The sequence below is a fragment of the Lemur catta genome, chromosome 3 (assembly GCF_020740605.2).
Source record: "Lemur catta isolate mLemCat1 chromosome 3, mLemCat1.pri, whole genome shotgun sequence".
Lineage (NCBI taxonomy): Eukaryota > Metazoa > Chordata > Mammalia > Primates > Lemuridae > Lemur > Lemur catta.
Window position 1 is genome coordinate 103,634,552 of NC_059130.1, and position 25,507 is coordinate 103,660,058.

Genomic DNA, 25,507 nt, shown 5'->3' on the forward strand with positions numbered 1-25,507 from the left:
TAGTAAAGCTGGGGAGGGTATAGTTAAGTTTTAGGAAAGGTAAACTTAAAGTGTAAAATATATATCACCATTTTAGAAGCGGGTTTTTGGATTTGCTTTCTCCCCTTGCTTTATTGGGGAGGACTTGCCATTGCTTTTATCAAGTGCTTGCTAGCCATGGATGCCAACTAACTTCTTCAATTGAAGGCCGGAGGATCATATCTGGTTCCAGGAGCCTCTTGAGCAGGTCCTGGCATTCGGCCGAGATGCCCAGATGAGTGGGGAAGGACACTCCTTTCTGCTGCTGCCACAGCATCTTGGGGATGTCTGTGTCATCAAAAGGTAGGCTGGCACAGAGCATGACATACAGGACCACGCCCATGCTCCAGACGTCACCCTTCTTGCTATCGTGGGGAATGCCCTGCAGCACCTCGGGGGCGGCATAGGCCGTGCTGCCGCAGAAGGTCTGGCTCAGCTCCCGGCGCAATTTGGGCAACACCTTGGCAAAGCCAAAGTCAGTCAGCTTCAGGTTGAAGCCCTGCAACAAGGCATTCTCACACTTGAGGTCCCGGTGGGCCACGCCACAGCCATGGCAGTAGCGGATGGCTTCGACCATCTGACGGAAGAGGGCCTTGGCCCGGCTCTCAGGCAGTGGCCCTCCATTCAGCACGCAGTCAAAGACATCCCCTCCCTCAGCCAGCTCCATCACCAGGTAGATTTTCCCGTCAGCAGACTCCAGCATCTCATACACCTGGATGATGTTCTTGTGGTCCAGGGTGCGGACGATCTGGAGCTCCCGAGGCAGGAATCTCCGGATAAACTCTGAGGAAACAAGGGGAGGAGAGATGGGCTATCAAGGGCAAAGGACCTAACTCCTCACTTCTGTCTCCTGCCTTCCAGCTTTTGTCTGCCCACCATGTCTGGGTCTTGTTTCTTGCCTCCCTTGATGGTCGTAAGTATGTCTAGCTGTTTGGACATTGCAAAGATTGTTCACTTCTGTTATTTTTGTAGTTAGTATATTATTCAAGGGAACTACTCCCTGCTAATCTCAGGGACCATTTGTGAGCAGTCCGTGAGACCAGAGATAACAAGGTGCTTTGGGACTTTTAGACAAAGCATTGAATCTCAGAAGACCTGATTTGCCCACAGGGTGGTGAGCCAGGTCCTCCCGCCCCTGTGTCCTGACCCACAGCGCTCTCAGGGAGCCCCACTTGCCTTTTCCCCATCTCCACTGGCCTTGGCGCCAACTCCTGCCCTCTGCCAGCCCTGGCTGTGGCCTCTCTGCCTGTCTCTACTCCCCTCCTGGAACAGGAGAAGCCTTGCCAGCTCAGATCCTTCCCCTCATGCCACTTTAATCTTGGGTTTTGGAAGGTGTGATGTTCCTGGACTCCCAGCATCCCTCTGTTCCCCAGTAACCTACCCCAGACCCCAGATCTGGGGGCTTTGCTAGGTTCCAACTAGAAGGGAAGAGGGAATGATTTTTCTGACCCACAGAAGCACCCACCCGCCTAGGCCAGCCCTCCCTCCAAAGGGGCCCCAGCTCACCTTCTGGCCCTCCCATCTTGTCTATAATTTTAATTGCCACTTTTCTTTGGTGTTTTTTGGAAAATGCCTCTTTGACTTTTGAGTAGGTCCCTTCCCCAATGGTCTTGCCCAGCTGGTACCCATTGGAGAGCAGAAAGTCCTCCATGCTGTCTAGCGCCTCTTCTTTCCTATTACCCTCTCAGCTCATGCTGCCTCTGCGAGGCAGCTCTACTCCACCATCGCCCTTGGCCTGCTTCTTTTCCCCCCAAGGACTTCATCCGCAGCCGCCCCCAGCGCTAGAACATTCTCTGGACACAACCACGGGTGGTGGGGAGGGAGAGGACCAGACATTTTTAAGCTCTGGCCCAATTGTGATGTAAATGCTGTGTGACCCTTGGCCAAAATGGGCAGTGCCCCTACCTGCCCTCCACCACCAAACCCAGCACAGGTTAAGTCACCGCCGCCCCCGCGCCAGGCAGCGAGCGGCAGCCCCGCATGGGAGGGCGTTCCCGGGTGTCTGCGTGGGCCGGGGAGTTCCTCCCGGCGCGTTGCCCTGGCCTCCTGCGCCCCCATCTAGCGGCTGGGGGGCTGCGCGACCCGGTCTCAAGGCGCCATGGCAAGAGCCTTCAGCTCCGGGCTCCGGCCCGTGCTAAGTGCCCGGGCGGCCTGCGGCGCTGGCGGGGTTCCCCGGCGGGAGGAACGGGCTCTGTGAGGTCACCGCGCCGCAGCCCGGGTCACAATGCAGCCCTCCCCCTCGACGCCCGGGCCGGGGCGCGTCGCAGACACCTGCCCGGCTCCGCCTGGACCGGAGCGTCCTCCCGCGGCCAGGGCTCGGGCAGCTGCTTCCAGCCTGGGACCGGCCTCGGCCTCCGGCAGGTGAGCAACGGCCCGGGGCGGGCGCGGGGAGGGGGCGCCCGGCCGCCTGGAAGCGGCCTGACCGCCACTCCCCGCGCAGAGCGCCCCGGGGCCTGGACATGAGTGCCCAGGAGCCCCCGCAGGGTCGAAGATTCCCCATTGAGGCGGGAGACTCCCCTGGCCTTGCCGCCGCCCCCGAGTCCCAGGACAGCCCGGAGCCGGTAGCTACGGAGCACAACCCGGTCAGGTGAGGCCCCCCGCGGCCCCGCGCTCCGCCCCACTTTCCACCCCAGGGCTCCCCAGCCACATCCACGCCCGCAACCCGGGGTCCCGGGTGCGCCCCAACAGGATGGGCTGGGCCCCCGCCTCAGCGCCCCGCGTCGCCCCCGGCTTTCCCCAGGCCGCTTCGACGCTGCCCGGGCTGCCACTGTCTGACGCTGCTGCACGTGCCCATCGACGTCTACCTGGCCATGGGCGGGAGCCCCCGGGCCCGCGCCACCTGAGTTCGCCCGCGCACGGCGGCTCCGCGGGAGCCGGGCGGGGACGAGGCCCTCCGCGGGCCACCACGCTGAGGTCGCACGCGCCGAGCACGAGACAATGATGCACATTTTAAAATAAAAGAATGATGCACATTTTAATAAAGCACAGCATAAACTGTTCTTTCCACTCCGGGCTGGCCGTGTGTGTCTGTCTGTCGGATCGGGCCCACCAGCTGCTCTGCCCCATCCAAAAACGCTTCCCTATCCGCTGCCTCCTCACTCGGACTGGCCCTAGGGCCCCGCCCTTCCAGTCGCCTTACTCTCCCGGGCGCCACCTCCCTTCCCCCATTTCTCGCTGGTCATCACCCTTTCCCAGGCAGCCTTTCCCCTCGGGCCCTGCCCTCGTCCACCTCCCTAACCTTCTCCTTGGTTCTCCAGTGAAATTGGTGCTGGCCGCTGGCCACCCACAAGAGCTTGGGATTGGAGGGAGAGGTAGACAACGTAGAATAAAACAAATGGCCACCCACACCAGGTCCATTTAATTCTCCAAAGTGGGAATTAGATTCTGCCACCTTTTCTTTGTGGCCCTGGGCACCTCTGGCCTTGTTGTAGGGGTTAGGAGCTGCCCAGGCCATCTTGAGCCTCGGTTTCTCCTAGGACTGATGGGATCACAAAAAGATTGGGGAAGAAGTCGTTTGAAAAACTTTGGTTTCATACTTACCTGGCAGGGGTGATGCCATGATCACCAGGGTGGTTTTCCCAGGGTGAGGCTTATCCATTGCACTCCGGATGTGCTGCCCCACTGCAATTTCCCCAGGTGTGGGAAACTGGACTGCATAATTTGTGGTAGTGGGGGACTGCCTTTGCATCTCTCATTAAAAAAAAAAAAAAACTTTGGTTTCTTAACTTCCTATTTTACAGGCAAGGGAACTAAGCCTTAAGAGACTTGCATAGGGTCCCCCAGATGTTAGGTGATGCTAGCACATGCGCCGCTATGTTTAATCAATTTTCTTTTTTTCTTTCTTTTTTTTAAGACAGAATCTCGCTCTGTTGCCTGGGCTAGAGTGCAGTGGTGTCATCGTAGCTCACTGCAACCTCCAAATCCTGGGCTCAAGTGATCCTCCTGCCTCAGCCTCCCCAGTAGCTGGCACTACAGGCACATGCCACAGTGCCTGGCTAATTTTTCTATTTTTAGTAGAGATTAATTTTTCTATTGTTAGTAGAGATGTGGCTCCCTTGCTGAGGCTGGTCTCGAACTCCTGAGTTCAAGCTATCCTCAGCCTCCCAGAGTGCTAGGATTACAGGAGAGAGCCACCATGCCTGGCCCAAGTTTAATCAATTTTCACCAACACTTACCTGGGCCGTACTAGGTGCTGAGAATCCAGTCCTGAATCTGACAGATCCCTTACTCTTGCAGAGCTCAGAATGCAGGGGATCCGGGGATGGGACAGCAGAACAAAAGCTGGATCAAGGAAACCTCGAGTACCAGACTAAGGAGTGAACTTTGCTCTGTAGGCAACAAGGAATATGACAGGACCCTAGCTGGTTCCCTTCCCTCACCTATTTCTATTCTCTTCCATCCTGTTCTCTGTTTCTTCTTCCTCTTTCCCCCTGGAAAGGCCACTGGCCTAAATTCTAGTCCTGATTCTGGCGTTTCCTAACTGTGCAACCCTGAGCTAGTTAGCCTCTCAGAGCCTCCATATCCAGATCTGTAAAATGGGGTTAATGACACCTGCTGGAAGGTTTCAGTAAGGCTTGCATGTACAGTACCAGGCAGGAATCCCTGGCTAAGCTAGCACTTGACAAACAAGAGAGGGTGCTACTGCTGCCGCTCCTACCTTTGGGCTTCAAGGGGCAGCAGAGAGCCAGAGAGCCAGACTGTCCCTAGGGGCGGGGTGATGTCCAGCCCTGGAGGAGGTTGGGGAAAGCCCCTTGCCTCTCTCTGCCAACTTCCTAGCAATTCTGCTCAGGAGCCTAAGAACTTGGCAAGGCAGGGCATTTCCAGGGGAATCCCTAGGTGGGAAATCCAGAGCTGCCTCTGTCACCCTAGAGGGCAAAGCTGTCCCCAGACCCCAATGCAGTACCCTCAGGTCCCAGCCTTCTTCTCTGGGCCTGAGGAATGGGGAGGGCCAGGCAAAGGGAGATGCTCTAATCATCGCCTTCCCTGACTTCTTTTTCAGACACCTTATTAGCCAGCCCCTCCCTGAGGGACCCCCTTTTAGAAGGAGGGGGCGAGGTACAGATGGACCCCCAGGTTACCATGGAGATGGCAGAGAAAGGGTTGCTGTATCACCATGGCAATAATTGACGTCAGCTCTACCCTTTCGCATTGCTTGATGTGAGAGGGGGACAGCTACCCCAACCACAAGCAGATCCCCCACAAAGCCTCCTCCCCTTCCTGAGCCAATCAGCCAGGGGGTCGTCAGGCTTAATATAGCACAGAAGCTAAAAGCACAGACTCTGATGTCAGTCAAACCTTGGTTCAAATCCTTACTCTGCCGCATCCTAGCTGTGTGAATTTGAGCGAGGTCCTTAACCCCTTGAAGTCTCACAGGTGCACTGAGGATGGATAAGCTCCGTGCCGTATTACGTGAGGATTACACGTGACCACACATGTAACGGCACTGGGACCGGCTCACAGGAAGACTGTCAAGTGTCCCACTTACCACCTTGGGACTTGTCAGGGGACTGTGGCCCTTCAGATATAGACTCACGGCCCCCAGAGGGCCCCTGGGACTTTCGAGGACTGGGCCCCAGAGCTTGAGTATTTCAGGATTTGGGGATCTCAGGATAGAGCCAGAGAGAGTGGAATTTCCAGGCTGTGAGGAAACCCCAGATTCCACTTTCCCTGAAACCTCATGACATCCGGACTCTGGCCCGACTTCCCTTTTCCCCTCCCCTCTGCCTTGTCCTAGGCCTTCTTAGCAGCCTTCTGCCTCTTAAGCCTCCATCTGCTCCTCTAAGAAAGAGAATGGATGAGGGACCACAGCAGGTAGAACAGGGGCTGGAAGCTACTCAGGTATGGGTGGCCCAGCTCCTGCTACCCTCTCCCCACCCAGCCTTAGGGTAGGAGGACCGAGGTCATCTTTAATCCCTCCCAGGCAACCACAGTTCATCCTGCCCCGATTCCATTGCCACCACCCTGAGTCAGGCCCCCATCACTACTCACCTGGAAAGCCCCAGTAGCCCCCGATGGGTCTCCCTGCCTCCTTCCTCGCTTGATTCCTCCGATCCAGAATTATTTTATAAAGACCACAAACCCAACCCTGTCGCTTTCCTACTTAAACCTCAATGCCGGGCACAGTGGCTCATGCCTGTAATCTCAGCTCTTTGGGAGGCCAAGGTGAGAGGATCGCTTGAGGCCAGGAGTTCAAGGCCAGCCCGGGCAACACAGTGAGACCCCCCATCTCAACAACAACAAGAAAAATAAAAAATAAATCTTTTTTTTTTTTTTTTTTTGAGGCAGAGTCTCACTCTGTTGTCCAGGGCTAGACTGCCGTGGCATCAGCCTAGCTCACAGCAACCTCAAACTCCTGGGCTCAAGCGATTCTCCTGCTTCAGCCTCCTGAGTAGCTGGGACTACAGGCATGCGCCACCATGCCTGGCTAGTTTTTTCTGTATATTTTCGGTTGTCCAGTTAACTTCTTTTCTATTTTTTAGTAGAGATGGGGTCTCACTCTTGCTCAGGCTGGTATCGAACTCCTGACCTCGAGCAATCCTCCTGCCTCAGCCTCCCAAAGTGCTAGGATTACAGGCGTGAGCCACTGCACCTGGCCAAAAATAAATCTTATAAATGGCTTCCTCACATCACCTGTCCAGCCATATTGGACATCCCTCAGCTCCTCACAAAACATTTTTGAAACCTTGAAGCACACTGTTCCTTCTGCCTGGAATATCTTCCCTCCCATCCCCAGCAGCCCCTCCAATCTCCACCCTGATCACCCTTCCACCCGCTCCCACAGCACCTGCCAGTACCACTGTGCTGCCTTCTGTGTACATATCTGCTCCTTTAGCCATGTTTAATGCCTGGCTTCCCTGGCGGGGGGGGGGGGCACGCTGAGGGCGGGGGGGGGCATGCTCACCCCAACATCCCTAGGGCCTAGAATGGGAGGGCTCAGGAGTCCTCAGTTAGACTAGCTAGTGAATGGCTGCATGCTAAGTCCACAGAGGACAGGCCCTGGTGCTGTGAGGAAAAGGAATAGCAGAGCCACCTGCCTGGCCAGGGGGTCAGGAATGGCTCTCATAGAAACTGATGCTTGACATGAAGGATGAGAAGCAGTTACCCAGACAAAGATGTGGGGGTGGGGAATGTCCCCAGCTCTGGGACTAGTATGTACCGTGAGTGAAGTTGGTGCTGAAGACACTGTGCAGGTTGACATGTTCATGTTTTTTTTATTTGTTTTTGTTTCAGTTTTTTTGAGACAGGGTTTTGTTTTGTTGCTCAGGCTGGAGTGCAGTGGCGTCATCATAGCTCACTGCAACCTCTGACTCCTGGGATCAAGCGATCCTCCTGCCTCAGCCTCCCAAGTAGCTGGGACTACAGGCGGGCACACCGAGCCCAGCTAATTTGTCTCTTTTTTGTAGAGACAGTGTCTCACTATGTTGCTCAGGCTGGTCTTGAACTCCCAGCCTCAAGCGATCCTCCTGTCTTGGCCTCCCAAAGTGCTAAGATTACAGGTGTGAGCCACCTCGCCAGGCCCAGTGCTCATGTTTTGGAAAGACATCCCCAGCTGCCCTGTGGGAACAGACCACATAGGGAATCAAGGGTGGCAGCAGGGGGGCAAGTTAGGAGGCTGTTGCAGCCTCCCAGGTGAAAGGTGATGGGGCCTCGGACCAGGTGTTGGTGATGAAAATGGAGAGAAACTGTGGGATTATAGATATGTCCTAGAGAGGACACGATTTCATAGCTGCTTGAATATGAAAAGGGAGATTGAGGGTAGAGTCTAGAAGCAAGCCCAGATTTCAAGTTCAGGCAACTGGGAAATGGCCGAGTTGGGGAACACGGGAGAGAAGGCAGGTTCAGGACATGCTTCCTGTGAAGTGGGACATCCAGGAGGCAGGTGTGAGGTGGGAGAGACGGCTAGGCTCAAACAGAGAAGTGAGTCTCTCACAAGCTGGCCACTGCAGGTGTGGGAACTGATGAGACCCGCCTGGGACAGATCGTGGAGGACCCAGGAACAACCATTATTAGGCAGTGAGCAAGGCATGAGAAATTTGCAGCAGCAGCAACAGTAAGATAGCAAGAAAATGAAGAGTGCACAGTGTCCAGAAAAACAAGGGCCTGAAGTATCTTAAATAGGAGGAGGTATCTGACTGTGTCAACACTGCTAAGGGGTCAAGTCAGATAAAGACTGGAAAGTATCCCTTGCATTTAGCAACAAGGAGGTCAGTGGTGACCTTGGTGAGCTGTTCCTGTGGGATGGTGGGGGAGGAAGCCAGATTGCAGGGGTTGAGTGAGGAAGTGGAAACAACGTGTGTACACAACTCTTCCAAGAATGTTGGCTGCAAAGAGGAGTTGAAGGAGGGCTTTCTTTTTTTCAAAGATAGGAAATATCTTTTTTTCAAAGATAGGAAAGACTAGAGCTCATTTGTTTGCTAATGGGAAGGAGCCTTCAGAGAGGGAGAGGTTGAAGACAGGGAAAAGAGAAAAGGATTAGAGGAGGGAGATTACTCAAGGAGGGAAAAGAGACTAGATCCCCAAATATGGCTGCACAATGGGACAGGGGGATGGGGCGGGGGTGGGGGCAGGTGCAGTCAGGGCCTGTACTGGGCTCTGGGGGCTCAGAACAGCTGCCCACTCTCCCCGGCAGCCAGTGTGAGTCACTGGGGGGGTGGGGAGAAATAACCCAAACTGGCAGTGTGGGAAGGGGAGCTGGGCCAGCAGGTTCCTCAGGATCCCCAGGGGCTCAGGGAGCAGGGCCCAGACTGAACTTCAAGCCCCCAGCCCTGAAGTCCATGCTCTGAGCAGGATAAGGGCACAGAAGGGTTGTCACAAGCTTTGTAGGGACAGGCAGAGTTGTAGGAAGCCTGGGTTTTACTTTTGGCTTTTCTCTGCCACTCTCTGAACCTCAGTTTCCACTTATGCAAAAGGACTTTTAGACCTGATCAAGGACTTTTAACTTTTGGGAGGTGTCAGAACTTTGCAGACAATTTAGGGGACCCTGGAGCCCAGCAGATCATCCATGGCCTCCAGATCAGAACTCCTGAACTAGAGTTGGCTGACGAGCTGACATTTCAAAGTGCATGGAATGGTTGGGGAGAAAGCACTAATAAGTACCATGGGAAACAGGTGGTGGGGTGCTCCTAAGCCTGGGAGGAAGGAGGCCCTCTGAGGTGTGAGTTCTGCCTGAGGACCATCAAGGGTGTGTGAGCAGAGGCTGGAGGTCGGAGTAGGGTGGAGAAGGGCTTCTCCAGTGGACAGCTGACCTTCCTGCCCGTGACCCCCCTCTTGCTGCCTCTTCCTGTCCTTGAGCTTCTGTCCTGCGGGGGGTTTGGGGGGAGTGTCTCTGGGGAACTTGGAGATCTGGTGACTAGCCCCCTACCATTGAACCAGCTGGTGGGGCAGACCACGGACTAGACCTTGCGGGAGAGACCAGCTCTGCCCCACCCCCCTCTGCCAGCTGACGCTTCCTGCTAAAAACAGCCGGCCCGGGGGGACTATGGGTTTTCAGGCCTCCCCCTCCACGCCCAGGCAGGTATTAAAGAGGCCGAAGCTGGACCAGGCGGGCTGGACACCATGCTATTCACAGACCCTGCCCACTTCGTGGTGAATTTTCTTCTGTCCAGGTGAGGGGGCCCACGGGAGGGCGCCGGCGGGATAAAGGATCCTGGTCTGGCAGCAGGGGAAGGATGCGCCCAGGTCCTTGGGAAGGCTCTATTGGGGGCCCACAATCCGCCCCCCGTCACCCTAAATCGACCAAGAGTGACCCTGGCCCGCGCCCCGCCTCGTCCGATCCGAGGCGGCCCCTCCTCCAAGCCGGCCGTGCCCTCCCGGGGTGACCGCCGCCCATCTCCCCGCAGGCGGCCCCGGGCCACGCCCCCGCACCGCCAGGACCAGGAGTTGTGTTTCTGGGGCAGCCGGGGCCCAGCCTTGCCAGAGCCCGCCGCCCGCCGCAGCCTGCGCTACTACTGGCTGAGCCCACAGCGCCGCCACCCGCCGGGCTCTGCCTGGCGCTGGCCGGCGCGAAACCTGCTGCCGCCGCCCGGGACCACCAGCCTGGCTGACGTGCCCTCCGCGCGCCGGCCCAGCTGCTACGGCGCGCGCCCGCGCCTCACGTGAGTGCGCCGGCCTGGGCGGGGCCTCGCGGGGGCGGGGCCTGAGGGAGGGCGGTTCCCCCAGCTGAGGCGGGGCCGGGGAGCGGGGGAGGGGCGGAACGATGGGAAGGGCAGGGCCTGGGCCGACTAGCGGGCGGGAGCAGGGGGCGGGGCTAGGCGGAGGGGACGCAGACCGGAGGGAGGGGACCCTTGTCCCCACCCTGGCTGCCTAGATTTCCCTCTCTCCAGGTGGTAGCATCGATGGCAGAATATTAACTACCAATTCCTGGGCAAAAGGAGGAGACACCTAGTTCCCTTTCGCCCGTGAGAGCCAGTGAGGGGCGGGGCCAGGAGGGGCGCGGCCTGTGGGCGGGGCCTAGCTGGGTGTGGGGGAAGGGCGAGGCCCGAGCACGAGGTCGCTCCGCGGCAGTCGCGGCCTTTGAGGCTCCAGGACCCGACGCGGTTGAGCCCGAGGGGCCCCTCGGGCCGGGGTGGGTCTCCGCGTGGTTATTCTTCCCTGCACTTTTCAGACCACTACGAACATATTTTTTTAAAAAAGGTTGACAGATTTGACTACATTGAAATCTCTATTCCTCAGAAGACACCCACACAAAGTAAAGCAGACGAGTCCCAAACAGGGCTCCTCACACGTAACGCCAGCTCAGTGCCCGGCGGTGCCCTTGGGTCCAGCTGGGCCTGCCCGGGGCAGGGGTGACTCCAGCCCCCGCCTAGGGGCCAGACTGAGCGGCGAAGGGAAGGCAGGCTCGGGCCAGCTGGGGCACCGGCCTGGCGCTCATTCTGTGTGTCTGTCTTCGCGTCTCTGAAGGTCTGTGCCCACCTCGGGGCATCGCTCTGCTTCTCGTGTGTCCTTCTGTCCCTGATGGCTTTGTCTATTTGTTTTAGTCCACAGATATTTATCAAGGGCCTATGTGAGTGGTTTGTGCCAGGTTTATACGGAGTGAATCACTGAGTTCACGCTGGTGATACAAACAGTTGAGGTTCCTGTCCTCGTGGAGCTCACATTCTCGTGGGAGACAGGCCATGGGAAGGCGTCCTGAGATAAACAGTGTGTTGTGCTTGCGAAGAACAGGGATGGGTGAGGTGCTACTTTATATGGGACAGGCAGGAACTTTGGGTCTAGGGCAGTACCTGACACGTTGTTGAGGTGCAGTAAATGTTGAATGGCCACATGGGTTGTCCGGAGGTCCCCTCTGAGGAGGTGAGTCCTAAGCCAGGCCAGGAAGGATGGTCAGCCACTTCCAGACCCTGGGAAGAGTGTTCTGGGTGGAGGGAACAGCATAGGTCTAACTGGCGACCGCTTGCCTCTGGCTCTCTGTCCTGGAGAATCCATGTTGCTGTCTCTGTTCTGTCTGTTGTCTCTGTGATCTTGGGAGCCCTGGGGAGGGTTTAAACAGGGCCCCTTCAGGGCCTCTGGAAGTGAGGTCACTGCCGGGCTGATTCACCGTGCTGGCCTGCTCTGGCCTAACCAGCGGGCCTGGCCATTGCCCTGGACGGAGCCCCTCCCCCCAGCGGCTTCAGTCCCATGACCTCTGGTTCCTTCCCAGGGTAGCATCCTGCAGTCCGGAAGGAAGTCCTTGGTCCTGTCTAACCACAGGCCCTGCTGGGGCAACCCCAGCCCTTTTTTCTCATTCTGCCTCATGAGCAGAGAGGAGGAGATGGGCTGGCCCTGCTGGGACAGAGAGCCCAGTAAGACCTGACAGAGTGAGGATGACGACACCCTGCAGCCCCAGGGAGGTGAACGTCAAAGGGCAGAGATAATAACTCATCTCAGAAGCCTCTGTGGCATCCGTTATCTCATTTAATCCTTCAACACCCCTTTTTATAGACAGAAACTCAGCCAGGCCCAGAGAGGAAAACAGTGGCAAAGCTGGGACCAGAACCCAGGTCTCTTGGTAAAATAATAATAATAACAACCACTGGCTGGGTGTGGTGGCTCACGCCTGTAATCCTAGCACTCTGGGAGGCCGAGGCAGGTGGATCACTCGAGGTCAGGAGTTCGAGACCAGCCTGAGCAAGAGTGAGACCCTGTCTCTACTAAAAAAATAGAAAGAAATTAGCTGGACAACTAAAAATATATAGACAAAAAAATTAGCCAGGCATGATGGGTGCGTGCCTTGTAGACCCAGGAGGCTGAGGCAGTAAGATCGCTTGAGCCCAGGAGTTAGAGGTTGCTCTGAGCTAGGCTGACGCCACGGCACTCTAGCCCCAGCAACAGAGTGAGACTCTGTCTCAAAAAAAAAAAAAACAACAACCACTATTTATTGCACATTTATTCACTGCCAGATACTGTGCCAAAACTTTGCCTGTGTTCTCTTCTTTGAGCCTCATCACAGCCCTGTGAGGTGGGCACCGTCATTATTCCCATTGTCCTCAGGTGAGGACACAGGCTCGGCTGTTACATGACTTGTCCAGAGACACTGGCTAGTTCGGGGCGGGGCCGCGTGGTCTGCTGTGCTCCCTGTGCCCTGGGGATCCAGAGAGTGCCACAGATGTGTTTTCCAGGGATTTGGGGAGACAGGCTCCAGCTCACCACCTGATGATCCTGAGGCCAGCTTGTGCCAAGCTGGGCGTGAGCAGGAAGATGGCCTGGAAGCACAGCATGACCCAGTGTCCCCTCTCTGGGGGTGAAGATTTTCCACCTTTGCCCTCCCTCATGTGGTCTCTGTTTCTACCCTTCACACCCCCAGTAAAATAGCTTTTCTGCCTCTCTCTGGCTCTCTCTGCTTTGGGGGGATGGTCTCAGTTCTCCCTGTCCACACACATAGAGTTGACTGAACCTGCAGGGCTGGGAGGGTACCTGCTGTCACCCCATGACCTTCCCACCACACCCACCGCGGAGCCCCCAGCAGAGTAGACTGGATGAAACAGTGTCACAGAAAGAGAAAGGCAGAGACATAGTCCAGCTGAGTACAGTGTCAGAGGAGGGTGACACTGGGGCACGGTGGGTCCTCTGGTGAGGCAGGAAGGACTTTGGGATGGGTCCCTGAGCTGGACCTTGGCAGGTGGGCAGGCAGGCCCGGGGAGCAGCATTCCAGGCAAAGAGGGCATCATGGAGAGGCTGAGGTGGCCCTCCCACCGTGGGGACTGTGAGACTGGCAGCGAGGTGGGCTCTGCCTACAATGAGGCTGGCTGGGGCCAGGGCTTCAAAGACCCTGAAGGCCAGGACAAGGGGTTATCCAGGCAGAAGTAGGGTGCCATGAATAGGTTTAAAGCAGGGGAAGGACTTGGTCCAATGAGTGGTCTCCAGCCCTCAGCCCTGGGCCTCCGGGTACCTGTCCTTGCACTCCCTCTCATATACACTCCCAGGTCCTGTCTGGGGCTGAGGCCAGGAGTGGTCCTACCCAAGCCTCCCCTGGTCCTGCCCAGGCCTCTCTGCAGAGGTCTGGTGGAGGGTGCTGACGGCCAGAGGAGGAGACCTTGGGCTGCTACCCTGACTCAGCCACTAGTGCTCAATACAAGCCCCTCCCCGTCTTGCATAAGTCCCTCTCTGACCCATTCCCTCCCCTTTGCAGGGTTCTGGGTCACCTAAACAGGTAACTACAGGGCAGCCCCACACCAGCTCTCAGGAACAACATAATCCCAGAGCCATCCCCCTCCCTCCTCCCACCCCATCTGCCTCCACGGGGAACCCAGTCCCCATCTCTGGGGCTCTCTCTCCCTGAATGTCTCTGGGCTTTATCCTCTTCTCTGCTTTCGTCCCTCCGCTAGTTCAGGCCACTATTGCCTTTGTCTGAATCAGTCTAATTGACTCTTCCCTGGGCTTCTTGCCTCTAACTCTGTCGCCTGGGCCTGCTTGTCTGTGTGTTACCGGTCCCTTTGGGACATCCAGGGTGACCTCCAAGGGCAGCTGGAATTCTGTACAGAGATCTGGGCTGGAGAGCGAGGTGTCAGAGTAGCATGTAGATCATCTCACAGACACACATACAGATGGAGAGAGAGAGAGAGCTTTTTTCTCTCCAACACAGATTTCTCTCCAGATCCCAAAGACATCCCAAAAGTGCCTCAGTTCAACCTGTCCAAAACTGACCTCTCTGTTTCCATGCGCACCCTGCTGCTCTTCTGTGGGCTCCCTGTGTGGGGCTTGGGACCCCCTTCCCCTCTTTCCCCCCAGCCAGACCCTCGGGCACCATCCTTACTCCCGACAGCCTTAGTCCTTTCCTAACTCCTGTCATTGCTGCCCCTGAACATCTCCCCTGTTCCTCTCCCTCTGTCTTCCTCCACCAGTCAGCAGCATTTGACATAATGGATCACTCATTCCTTCTCGAAACCACTTCTTCCCTCAGCCTGGAGGACACCTCTGCTCCTGCTTCACTTCCTTCTCCCTGGCCTCAGCCGAATCGCCTGCTGGCTCCCCTTCCACAGTCTAAATGCTGGGGAGCCCCCGGCACTGTCTCCTCAGGCCACTCGTTCTCTCTGTGGCTTCAAATTTGGGATCACCCCCAAACTGTTCCCTTGAGATGGGGCCTCTCCTTTGAACTCCAGGCTCATATATCCATGAAATGGCAGCCAGATGTCTCCATGGGGACTCTAACAGGCACCTCAAACTTCAATTCCAAGGGTACACACTTGAACCCCAGCACTGAGAACAGTGAGAACACTGGGCTCCAGAGATGCTGGTGTGCACCGGGTCTCCCTTCTCCCGTGAGTTCAGGCCCCCTCGTCGCTGGCCTGGGTGACCGCAGCAGCAGGGAAGACAGAACAGTCGGGCAGGGGGACTGCCTGCGAGAAGGCAGGAAGGAGAGCAAGGGTATGGCGTGGCTGAGAGCCCAGAGTGTGTTGTGGGGGTCAGACAGTAAAGACCTTACCTGTGAGGTGCAGACTTGTCCTGAGAGCAACAGGGAGCCGCTGAAAGGTTTAGAGCCAAAGGGTGCACGTTTGATTTTTCATTTCTTTCGTGCCTTCAGCGTCCTTTCCCTCATTTACTCCGTCCATCAGCAAGTATCTACTGAGCACCCTCTATTGGAAAGCGACCCCGAGACAGCAGAGAACGGCTGGACGGGCAGGGCTGGTTGGCAGGGAGACCAGCGAGAAGCCGATGACAGAGTCCAGCCCAGGTGAAGGAAGGGTCCTCCTCAGGGTGGTGGCCACGGAGGTGGCCACACCAGGCCTGACAGCTGAGACGGGGGTGGGGGGTGGGGGTGGCAGGTCAGCCCAGGTTCCCGGCTTGGGCAGCTGAGGAGACACAGTATCGGAGGTGCTGAGGGGGAGCCCTGAGCCCAGAGGTAGGGATTCCATGGTGGGAAGAACCATTCCTTCCTCCCGGGGGATCTAGAAAGCGCCTCAGGAGTAGTTTGATGTGGATTTTAAGAAAAGAGTAGAAATTCAGCATGTAGAGAGGCATTCCAGGCAGTGGGAACGTGCGGCACGTTCAAAGGCCCTGAGGTAGAATGAAGCTCGGCACTCTGGGGAACCGAAAGGCCAGTAGAGTTGAGGCTCAGTGGGCCAAGGAGGGTGCTATGGTTTGAATAGGTCCCCCCAAAAGCATGTGTTGGAACTTAATCCCCAAGGCAACAGTGTTGGGGAAGGGTCACCAGGGATAAAAGACCTCCCTGAGCAAGTGGGAGGAGGATTTAAGGAGGGGCTGGGAGGGGACAGACAGATGAGGTTTGTGTTGGGAGGGCTCCAGAGTGTATCTGTCTGGGAAAAGTCACTAAAAGGAGATCCCGGGGAACACTTCTGGGGTGCAAGGGGAAAGGGAGAGACTCTTGAGGGTTCTGGGGCAGAGCCACATTCCCTCACCATTTAAGGAATGGACTGAAGCCAAATAAATTCCCCCCTGGACAATTCAGCATCCTTAAAACAGCCCAGTCCGTCCTTCCACCACCTGCCCCGGAAGAAAGATGATGAGAGGCCCAGGCTGCGTGTCAGGGCAGCCCTCGGCTCCCACCTCCTCTCCCCAGGGCAGGAAGAGAAAGAAAGGAAGGAAGTGGACACACTGCTGAGCACCAAGTTTCTGTCAGGCCCCTGCCCCAGAATTTTACATCATAGCACCTAGGAACATTCTTGAATGCTTCCAGTGTGCTCTGCACCTTGGGTGGTTGGTTTTTTGAGGTTATTTTTAGAGACGGGGTCTCACTCTGTTGCCCAGGCTGGAGTGCAGTGATGTGATCATAGCTCACTGCAGCCCCAAACTCCTGGGCTCAGGTGATCTTCCCGCCTCAGCCTCTGGAAGTGCTGGGATTACAGGCACAAGCCACCCGCCTGGCCCTTGGGTGCTTGGTTTTAAGGGCTTTCCTTGATGGTACTAACTCATTTATTTCACAGTAACCCTACAGAATGGGTACTATTATCATTCCCATTTTACAGACAAGGATATTGAGGCTCAGAGAGGACCTAGGGCCATGCAGTAGTGACAAGGCCAGCTCTTCACCACTGCAACCACCTTAACACAACACCCCACTGTGTCCTCACAGTAACCCCAGTGGCTCCCAGTGTCCTCTTTTTACAGGTGGGCAGAGTGAGGTTAGCAAGGGGAAGGGACTTGGGTAGGGTCACAGAGCAGAAGGTGGCGGTAGTGTGGGCCCAGATCTGAGGCAAGAGGCTGGATGGGAGAGGCGGTGGGGGAGGCTGGGGCTCGGTGGGAGGAGCGGGATTGAGGACTAGCCCAGGAGGAGGTTCAGTTTCCCTTTTGAAGGGACTTCCCCTGAGTGGGGGATTTTGGTTGGAAAGTTGTAAGCAATCCACATTCCATTGGTTTGGCCACTCCTTCCCCCAAAGGCACCCAGGATCTAAACAGAAACTGAAAGTTAGGAAGAGGTTGGGCGAGGGGAGGGTAGGCTCAGGGCAGCCCAGATAAACGGGGTTGAATTTCTATGACCTCATCAAGCCTGGGGGAGGTAAGCAGGTGAGCTGGGATTAAATGCCTCTCTGCTTTCGGGGGAGCTGAGCCCCAGAGAAACAGCTCTGTTAGGTAGGGGCTAGGCCCCATGCAGTTTATGCAACACCCCCCCCACACACACACACAGGGGAAGGGAGAAATGAAAGTTCTGGGTGGCCTAAAATTCTGAAAAGGAACTTAGAGAATCCCTGTCCTTGTGACTTGGTGACTGTTGGATGGTGGGTCCCAGTGAAGGGCCCCTGAGGTAGCCCAGTGTCCATTCTGGGGTTCAAAGACCCTGACTGGTAAGGACCTGGGACCCACTGACAACCAAGCCAGAGCCCCACGAGTGCAGGCCCATGAGGAGAGGCGCTGGTTCTGGAGAGTCCAGCCCCTGGGGGGGGTGGGCGCTGTAGCTGTCGGACCTGTCCTTGCCATACCCCTGGCTGCTCCTCTCAGCCTGGAGCAGCAGAACCCTGTCCGGGCGCCTGCAGCTGAGCCCAGCACCACACCTCCTTAGAGCCCCTGAAAACCACCTTCTGCTGGCCGGGACCTCCTCTCCTCCTGCTCTGTCCTCCTCCTCTGGGAATGGGAACAATGGCGGTACACATCTCACTGGGTCATGCGGGAATGTATGGGAAGCAGTTGGCACTGAGCATACAACAAGCACACAATGAGCCCATCAACTCTGGCAGCTACGATTGTTACTGCTATGTGTTCTTCCTGCCTTTTTAAAACTCTCCCAGTGCTCAGGGATCTCCACAATGCCGCACTCTGGGGTTTTTCCTGCGCCCAGTCTGCTGGCTCCTGCCTGGGCTCTCTCCTGCCACCTGCTGCACCAATGCCCAGGTACTTCCCGGGTGTCCTCATTCACCACTTGGCTGCAGTTACCCTCTTATTGGCAGTGACCAGGGGCCCAGATTTCCTGGGGTCAGTCCTGGCTTAAAACCTTCTGTCCATTGTCCCTGTAAGGTCACTAGCCAGACTTTGGCCCTTACCTTTGGCTCAGGAAATATGATGGGACGTCTGTGTGCTGAAGCATGTAGACGTCAGGCTACCTCCTGGACGTCCCCCCATGTTCCCCGGGCACCTCAGAGTCACCAAGGCTAGATTCCGCAACTTCCTGCCAACTTCTCTTTCCCTCTGATGCCCTGCTAGGTCAATGGAGCCACTTCACTGGCTGCCATCCCAAACAGAAACGTGGGTGACAGGGGACACTCCCCTGTCCCCACCCTGTCCTTGCCCCAGCCAGGTACCAAATCCTATGTCCCATCTCCCAAACCTTGCCCCAGATGGGGCCTCTCACCCCATGCCCGCCCTTACACAGCATTCACAGCTCCCATGGGTGGCTCCGAGCCTTTTCCCCCAGGCCCCCTCCTCCAGGTGGCCCACAGGGCTCTCAGCTAGCCCTGCTCCTCTCTCTTCTCCACTTAAGGCACTGCCTGTCCCTTTCCAGATGGGAATCCCCTGAGGGCAGGCCCTACATGACTCACCACTTACCCTGGTCTGGCCTAAGCTCAAGCAGAGAGAGGAACTCCGGTAAGTCTTTGTGACCGTGAGTCACCAGGCCCAACCTCTCACTGTACATATGAGCAAACTGAGGCCAAGGAGGAGAGAGGACAGCTCATGGTGACAGCAGGAGGAGGCAGACCTGGGGCTAGAACTAAGGTCTCTGGGTCCAGCTGATGCTCCCCAGAAGGAGATGGGGACCCTCGGGCTGTGCCAATTCCCCATTCCCTAGGGTGTCCCCTAGGACCTAGTCATTCTCTGATATCACTTCCTGTCTCAAGATCTTAACATGTGCTGGTCCCTCCACTTGGAAGGCTCATCTCGCCACTTCTGGCTAGATAATGCCCGCTTGCACTGCACCTGGCATCTAATCTGATCCTTACCACGGAGCCCGGGGGCCTCAGAGGCCTCAAAGTGTCCCCCCAACCTCCTTTATGGGGCATTGTTCTCCTCTGCCCGCCCCCAGCCCTCCCCTGTGTCTCTCCAGACCCCCCCGATTTCCTGCCGGGAAACTCATCCCCTGCTATCTGAGCCTTGCTGGGGCCGGGAGCATCAGGCCAGGCCAGGCCAGGGGCTGAGCCTGGAGAACTGGGACAGATTGGGGGGCTTCTGGTCTCTGCAGCCTCCCTTCCTCTGTCCATCCCGGAGTCACCCTGTCCTTCCCATTCCCCCTTTCCCTATCACTGCATCCTGGCAAAAGCCCAGAACCTCGCAGGTTCTGACCACAGCAGCCCCCCTCAGTGGCTCCCTGAGACACACACAGCCCCCCGTAGGAACACACACAAACACAAAGGAGCCACTCTTCAATCCACACACTCATAGATGTTCTCTCACACAGCCACACACACTCACAGTTCACACCCAATCACAGTCAGACACAGTCACCAACAGTCTTAAGGAAGGACAGAGACACACCCCACCCAGAAAGTCTCAGAGTCACCAGGAGTCACCAGGGTTCTCTCACCCTTGCATACACAGCCAAATAAACGTGCAGATTCACAACCACAAACGCACATACCTGGTCACAGAGTTACAAAGTGTCACACTCACACAGGCACAGAGCAATACACAACCACACACAGAGAAACAGACACACACAGTTGCACACAGGCTCCCGGAGACGCAGAACAATGGGCGCATTGTCTGGGTTGGCAGCAGCTGGGGAGGAAGGAGCCACAGTGTGGACGGAGGAGGCTGTGGGGGCTGCTGTCCCCTCCCACTCCCACCCCAACCATCCCAAGCCTCTTCCCTCTTCCAGAAGTTAAATTCTGCTGGGCCTGGCTTTGCTGCAGGCTCAGGCTCCTAGGCCCCTCTGCAGCCTCCTGGGGTGTCTGCTGGGATGCAGGATCTCTCCTGAGGGCCAGGCTCCCTCTGGAGCTCTGGGGACTTGGGGTCTTTAGCCCTGATGCTCCTCCCTCCTGGGATCCTTGGGGAGACTTGCCTTTCACCCCACAAGGCAGCGCCTGAGGATCAGGAGGCTTAGGATCTTAACCTCTGACCCCATCCCCTCCAGGACCTACACACTCTCCATCCGAGCCTTGCCAGCTGGTGCGGGCAGCGCCTGGCAGCATTGTGGGTTCTCTATTGTGGTGGAGACAGAGAACAGGTCACGACGTCCATCCCTTAGTAGCAACAGAGGGAAGAGTCAGTGTACTGTTAGTGAGTTGCAGGGGGGGCATAGTGCCTCTCCCTGGGGCCCATGTTGCCCCCACTGTAGGGACACAATGGGGACATGGTGCCTCCCCCATCCCAAAGCTAGCTCTTGCCTTCCACTCTGACCAGGCAGCCTCAGATCTCAAGAGGAAATTCTTCCAGGGGTTTCCTTAAAGCCCTCAGCCCTTTTTTTTTTTTTTTTGAGACAAGGTCTCTCTCGCTCCATTGCTCAGTGGTGTCATCACAGCTCAGAACTGGGCTCTAGCAATCCTCCTGCCTCACCCTCCCGAGTAGCTGGGACTACAGGCACACACCACCACACTGGGCTAATTGTTCTATTTTTAGTAGAGATGGGGTCTCACTATGTTGCCCAGGCTGGTCTTGGCCTCCTGGGCTCACGAGATCCTCCTCCTTCTGCCTCCTAAAGTGTTGGGATTACAGGTGTGAGCCACTGAGCCCAGCATGCCCAGCCCATTTTATCAGACCTCTCCAAATCCTCTCTCACCCTTAGCTGTTGGTAGCTGCTGCGTGCCGCCCTCAGGCATGTCACTTTCCTTTTCTGGACCTCAGTGTCCCAGTCTGTAAAATGGGGGGGGGGGGTGCTAGTGGAGCTGAGAGTGTTCGTTAGCCTCAGAGTGGGCGTAGGCATGGAGGACACAGGAGCGCGTGAGAATGTAGATGCCACCTCAGCCCTCCCCAACCCCTCTGCGGTCAGATCTGTGGGGAGTTCCCAATTTCTCAGGCCCTGGGGTGTCTCCACACTTCACAGCCTCAGGCCTCCCAGGAGGCCCTACTTGTAGGAGGGAGCGGGGGAGGAAGACACTTGCTGAGCTGGACCGGACACAGCCTCGCTTTTGCAACACTCTGCTTCTTCCAGCCCGAATCCCTTTCCTCCTGGGGGGCTGAGGGCAGGCAACGGGACACACACATCTGGGACAATCAGAACTCTGCGTTCCCACCGGCCTCCCAGGCCCGCAGAAGAAGTGGCAGAGGACCAGAGCTAGAGAGTCTCTGGCCACCGGCATCCTGCCTCGGGGCTCCCTTCCTCTCAGGCAGGGTGGGAGGCTGGGCTGGGCAGCCTTGGGAGCTGTCCTCAAGGGGCTGTCCCATCCCTCCCCTGCAGAAATCGGGGCGTTCTGAGGTCAGTTGAGTCCCTGGCTGGGGGTCCTCTGCCTGTGTGGGGAGTCCTGATGTAGGGGAGCAGATCTGTGTGTGGGTAGGGGAAGCAGCAGACTCAAGTCAGTCAGGTTATGTCAACACCTCTTAGCCTCAGGGACCTCAGCTTTCCAACAGGGACGGAGATGCCCTTCAAGGTCACAGAACCCCCCAGGCGGGACTTTGTAATGTGTCCAGGCTGAGGGCCGGAGGAGCTGGAGGTGAATTTGTCTGTCCGGGCTTAGAATGACTGGCCACAGGGACCGGCCTCACCAGTCAGACCAGAGTGACCCCGAGGCGGGTCAGACCCCCAGGCTGGCCGGGTGGGCGGGCGGAGACGTGGGTGGGGCCTCTGACCCGGGTACAGTCCAGAGGAGGCGCCCAGCTCAGCGCGGAGGGGGCGGGAGGGCGGCGCGGGGGTGGGGAACGCCTGCGGCTTCTATGATGATATTTTCTGGAGCCTAACTCAGGACCAGCCGTCTGACGAGTCTGGGCATGTGAGCCCTTCGAGGAGTTCAAGGGAGAGACTGACAGGGGCTGCCGGTGCAGGACCCAGGCGGTGGGGGCCCCTGCGCGGTGCGGGGGGCGCACCCCGAGAGGTGGGAGATGAGGGAGGGAATGTCTGCCCGCTGCCCTTTCCTCTGGGCGCCCCCTCCTCGCCCTGCGCGCTGGAGGACCGGCCTCTCTCCTTCCCACGCCGGACCCTCCCGGCCCCCGGTAGTCGGGTGGAGGGGGGCACCAGACAGCCAGCGTCGCCCACTGCGCAAGTGGGGCCTGCGACCCGACCCCGCCTCCGCCCCTCGATTGGGCGCTCATTTAAATGTCCGGCCCCGCCCCGAGCTCTGGGCGCATATATATAGGCGGCTCGGCGGGCGGCGGGCGGCATTCTGGCGCGGAGCGGAGCGGTGGCGGGCGTAGCTAGCGGGTCGGCCGCGGAGCGGGGGTGCAGCTCGGTTTCCCCCCGACACCCCTCCCCCTCAGGCGCCAGCCCCACCCCTCCGCCAGCCGGGCCGACCCTGTCCAACTATCCCCTGCGGCGCGAGCCCGGGGCGGCTCCGGGCGCCCCCAGCAGACCCCCCCCATCATGGGCAGCCAGAGCTCCAAGGCTCCCCGGGGCGACGTGACCGCCGAGGAGGCAGCAGGCACTTCCCCCGCGAAGGCCAACGGACAGGTGGGTACGCTCGGCACGGCCGGCCCCGGCCCCCTCCTCTCGCACCTCGCCCCCTCTGGGGCCCTGGGCCGGGGCCGCGCGCTTTGTCCGGCCCGGGACACGCGGCGCCCCCTCCCCCGCCCGGTCCCTTTGTTCTCGGCGCCGCAGCCCCCGCGGGCGAAGCAAGGGGAGGGGCGGGGAGGGGGCGCCGGCCGGGCCCCGCCGCCTTCTTTGTTCGCGGCCCGGGCCCCGGGCACTGCCCCCAGGCCGCCCCGAGTGCCGCGCGGGGAACAAAGGCGCTGCTGGGCCACGCCAAGGGGGCGCCCAGGGGCCGCGAGCGGGTGCCCAGCGGGGAGGGCACTCCACCCGCAGACCTGACCTCGGTGGCCCAGGGATTTTTTTAAGAGGGAGCCGAGATGTGGGGAGAGCCTGGGGTGGGTGGGGGGCCGTTTGCACAAAGCAGGAGGCTGGGAAAACAGGCAGTCCAGGTGCAGAGAGACAGCGCCCCAGGGCGGCTTCCCGCCCAATATCGCCTGGCGCGACTCGCCCGCCTGCCCGGGATCCGCACAGCGGATCCAGAGCGGTTCCGCGCGGAATGGAGAGCGCGCCCCGGGGGAGGGGGGTGGGGGCCACAGGACCCCAGCGCCTCCTGCCGGCCGCGGCCTCTGCGCGCTGCGTCCCCGCGCGCCTGTGAGGGGCGAGGCTTAAGCCAGGCTTTAGGGTTGCAGTAGAATCAAGTCGGGGACCCTGTTGTCTGGAAGGGGTCAGAAGCGGGCTGGGGGGGAGGGGGAGATGAGCCCTGGCCCTCATTGCTGTCTCCTCTGCCCTGCAGGAGAATGGCCACGTGAAAAGTAATGGAGACTTATCCCCCAAGGGTGAAGGGGAATCGACCCCCGTGAACGGAACAGATGAGGCAGCCGGGGCCACAGGCGATGCCATCGAGCCAGCACCCCCTAGCCAGGGTGCTGAGGCCAAGGGGGAGGCCGCCCCCAAGGAGACCCCCAAGAAGAAGAAGAAATTCTCTTTCAAGAAGCCTTTCAAATTGAGCGGCCTGTCCTTCAAGAGAAATCGGAAGGAGGGTGGGGGTGATTCTTCTGCCTCCTCACCCACAGAGGAAGAGCAGGAGCAGGGGGAGATTGGTGCCTGCAGTGAAGAGGGCACTGCCCAGGAAGGGAAGGCTGTTGCCACCCCTGAGAGCCAGGAGCCCCAGGCCAAGGGGGCAGAGGCTAGTGCTGCCTCCAAGGGAGGAGACACAGAAGAGGCAGGGCCCCAGGCTGCAGAGCCGTCCACTCCCTCGGGGCTGGAGAGTGGCCCTACACCGGCCAGCGCTGAGCAGAATGAGTAGCTGGGTGGGGGCAGGTGGGTGATCTCTAAGCTGCAAAAACTGTGCTGTCCTTGTGAGGTCACTGCCTGGACCTGGTGCCCTGGCTGCCTTCCTGTGCCCAGAAAGGAAGGGGCTGTTGCCCCCTCCCAGCCACGTCCCCTCTCCTCCTCTCCCTCTTGTGGATTCTCCCATCAGCCATCTGGTCATCCTCTTAAGGCCAGTTGAAGATGGTCCCTTACAGCTTCCCAAGTTAGGTTAGTGATGTGAAATGCTCCTGTCCCTTGCTCTCCCTCCTTGGCCCCACCCTTGCAGAAGGCAATTGTTGGTTTTCTTCCCCAGTTCTTTTCCAAGTAGGTTTTGTTTACCCTACTCCCCAGATCCCTGAGCCAGAAGTGGGGTGCTTATACTCCCAAACCTTGAGTGTCCAGCCTTTCCCCCTGTTGAGTTTTTAGTCTCTTGTGCTGTGCCTAGTGGCACCTGGGCTGGGGAGGACACTGCCCCGGTCTAGGTTTTTATAAATGTCTTACTCAAGTTCAAACCTCCAGCTTGTGAATCAACTGTGTCTCTTTTTTGACTTGGTAAGCAAGTATTAGGCTTTCGGGTGGGGGGGAGGTCTGTAATGTGAAACAACTTCTTGTTGTCTTTTTTTCTCCCATTGTTGTAAATAACTTTTAATGGCCAAACCCCAGATTTGTACTTTTTTTTCCTAACTGCTAAAACCATTCTCTTCCACCTGGTTTTACTGTAACATTTGGAAAAGGAATAAATGTTGTCCCTTTAGTGGTGCTTTAATGAGTGGTCTTCTGGGGGTAGGGTGAGGAGATTGGTGGAAACTAGTTAACCTCAAACCTCACGGGAGGGGTTAAGACAGGTAAGTTGATGATGGGGTTTTTTTGGTTGTTTTGGGGATTGCCCAGATACTCACGGACACCAAAAGGTCAGGGAAGTAGCACTGAAATCAACCCAGGGACATTTAGGAAACAGAAGCTCAGGAGGGTATAGAAATGTACCATTTTATTACAAAGAGTCTCACAAAAATGAAAATAGTATCTCAAAAAGGAAACTAGACTACCAACCTCCACCTGCAGAACTGGGGGAAGACAGGGCAGGCAGTGAGTTGCTTGGCTCACCTGAGGCCAGTGGGAAGGTATGAGAACAGAACCAATCTAAACGTGGCTAATGTTACCTTAGGAGCTAGAACAGAACAGGGGATCCTTGAAGACCCAGCCACCCCTTCTAGAATGCTCAATGAGGGGACGTTTCCAAAACTACTAAGCAAGCACTTGGCATTTCAGGATTTTGTCTTACAGCTGAATAAAAGTATCCCTTCTGCCCAGACCTGGTACTCTTTATGGTTTGAAATTAAGACTGGAGAGGGATGGGTAGCAAGGCAGCTCCTAGAAGACTTCACCCAGCACAGCTGCCCTGGGCTCAGGGCCCTTGTTTCTTTGTTTCTGTCTAGCCCTGGGCATATTTATATTTAATAAGTTTTTATATAAATACAAAGAGAATTAGAAAATATAAAATCTGAGGGGTAGAGGAGAAAGGTGGGGTATGTGGTGAGAAGCCAGAGCTGGAAAGATCTGCTCAGGCCAACTTGACCTCCTCCTTGACCCTGTGGAGAGAGCAGAGACTGGCATGAGACAACCGACCCAAGAGGCCTGAGGCAAAGTGTGGAAACAATGACTTCCACTGGACACCAGCTGCCCAGGTGACTGCTGGGGGCTGGGGCTTCCTAGCTCTGCCTAGAACTGCAGAGACATACAGACTGGTCCCTGAAAGAGGTC

At 57.4% G+C, this 25,507-nt stretch overlaps 4 protein-coding genes and 1 non-coding gene across 5 annotated transcripts in view; 3 read left to right on the plus strand and 2 right to left on the minus strand.

Annotated features, from left to right (window-relative positions):
* Positions 1–70: 70 nt before the first annotated feature.
* Positions 71–2,127, minus strand: TSSK3 (testis specific serine kinase 3). The gene is made up of 2 exons (XM_045548390.1): positions 1,525–2,127; positions 71–801 (listed from the first exon to the last, which is right to left on the minus strand). Exons 1-2 carry the CDS (start codon positions 1,667–1,669, stop codon positions 140–142), a joined length of 807 nt encoding a protein of 268 aa, XP_045404346.1. The 5' UTR covers positions 1,670–2,127; the 3' UTR covers positions 71–139.
* On the plus strand, positions 146–3,024 carry FAM229A (family with sequence similarity 229 member A). The gene is made up of 4 exons (XM_045548389.1): positions 146–321; positions 880–2,379; positions 2,459–2,605; positions 2,759–3,024. Exons 2-4 carry the CDS (start codon positions 2,243–2,245, stop codon positions 2,859–2,861), a joined length of 387 nt encoding a protein of 128 aa, XP_045404345.1. The 5' UTR covers positions 146–321; positions 880–2,242; the 3' UTR covers positions 2,862–3,024.
* Positions 3,025–3,550: 526 nt separating this feature from the next.
* On the plus strand, positions 3,551–3,713 carry LOC123636064. Its single transcript, XR_006734304.1, has one exon. It is a non-coding gene; the product is annotated as a U1 spliceosomal RNA (small nuclear RNA).
* An 18,406-nt stretch (positions 3,714–22,119) lies between these two features.
* On the plus strand, positions 22,120–24,500 carry MARCKSL1 (MARCKS like 1). Its single transcript, XM_045548391.1, has 2 exons — positions 22,120–22,417; positions 23,229–24,500. Exons 1-2 carry the CDS (start codon positions 22,331–22,333, stop codon positions 23,739–23,741), a joined length of 600 nt encoding a protein of 199 aa, XP_045404347.1. The 5' UTR covers positions 22,120–22,330; the 3' UTR covers positions 23,742–24,500.
* A 217-nt stretch (positions 24,501–24,717) lies between these two features.
* Positions 24,718–25,507, minus strand: part of HDAC1 (histone deacetylase 1) — a 31,939-nt gene continuing 31,149 nt past the window's right edge. Inside the window, exon 14 of the mRNA XM_045548392.1 lies at positions 24,718–25,335. Coding sequence (XP_045404348.1) covers positions 25,308–25,335 — 28 coding nt within the window. The 3' untranslated portion in view covers positions 24,718–25,307. The remainder of the gene's footprint in view (positions 25,336–25,507) is intronic.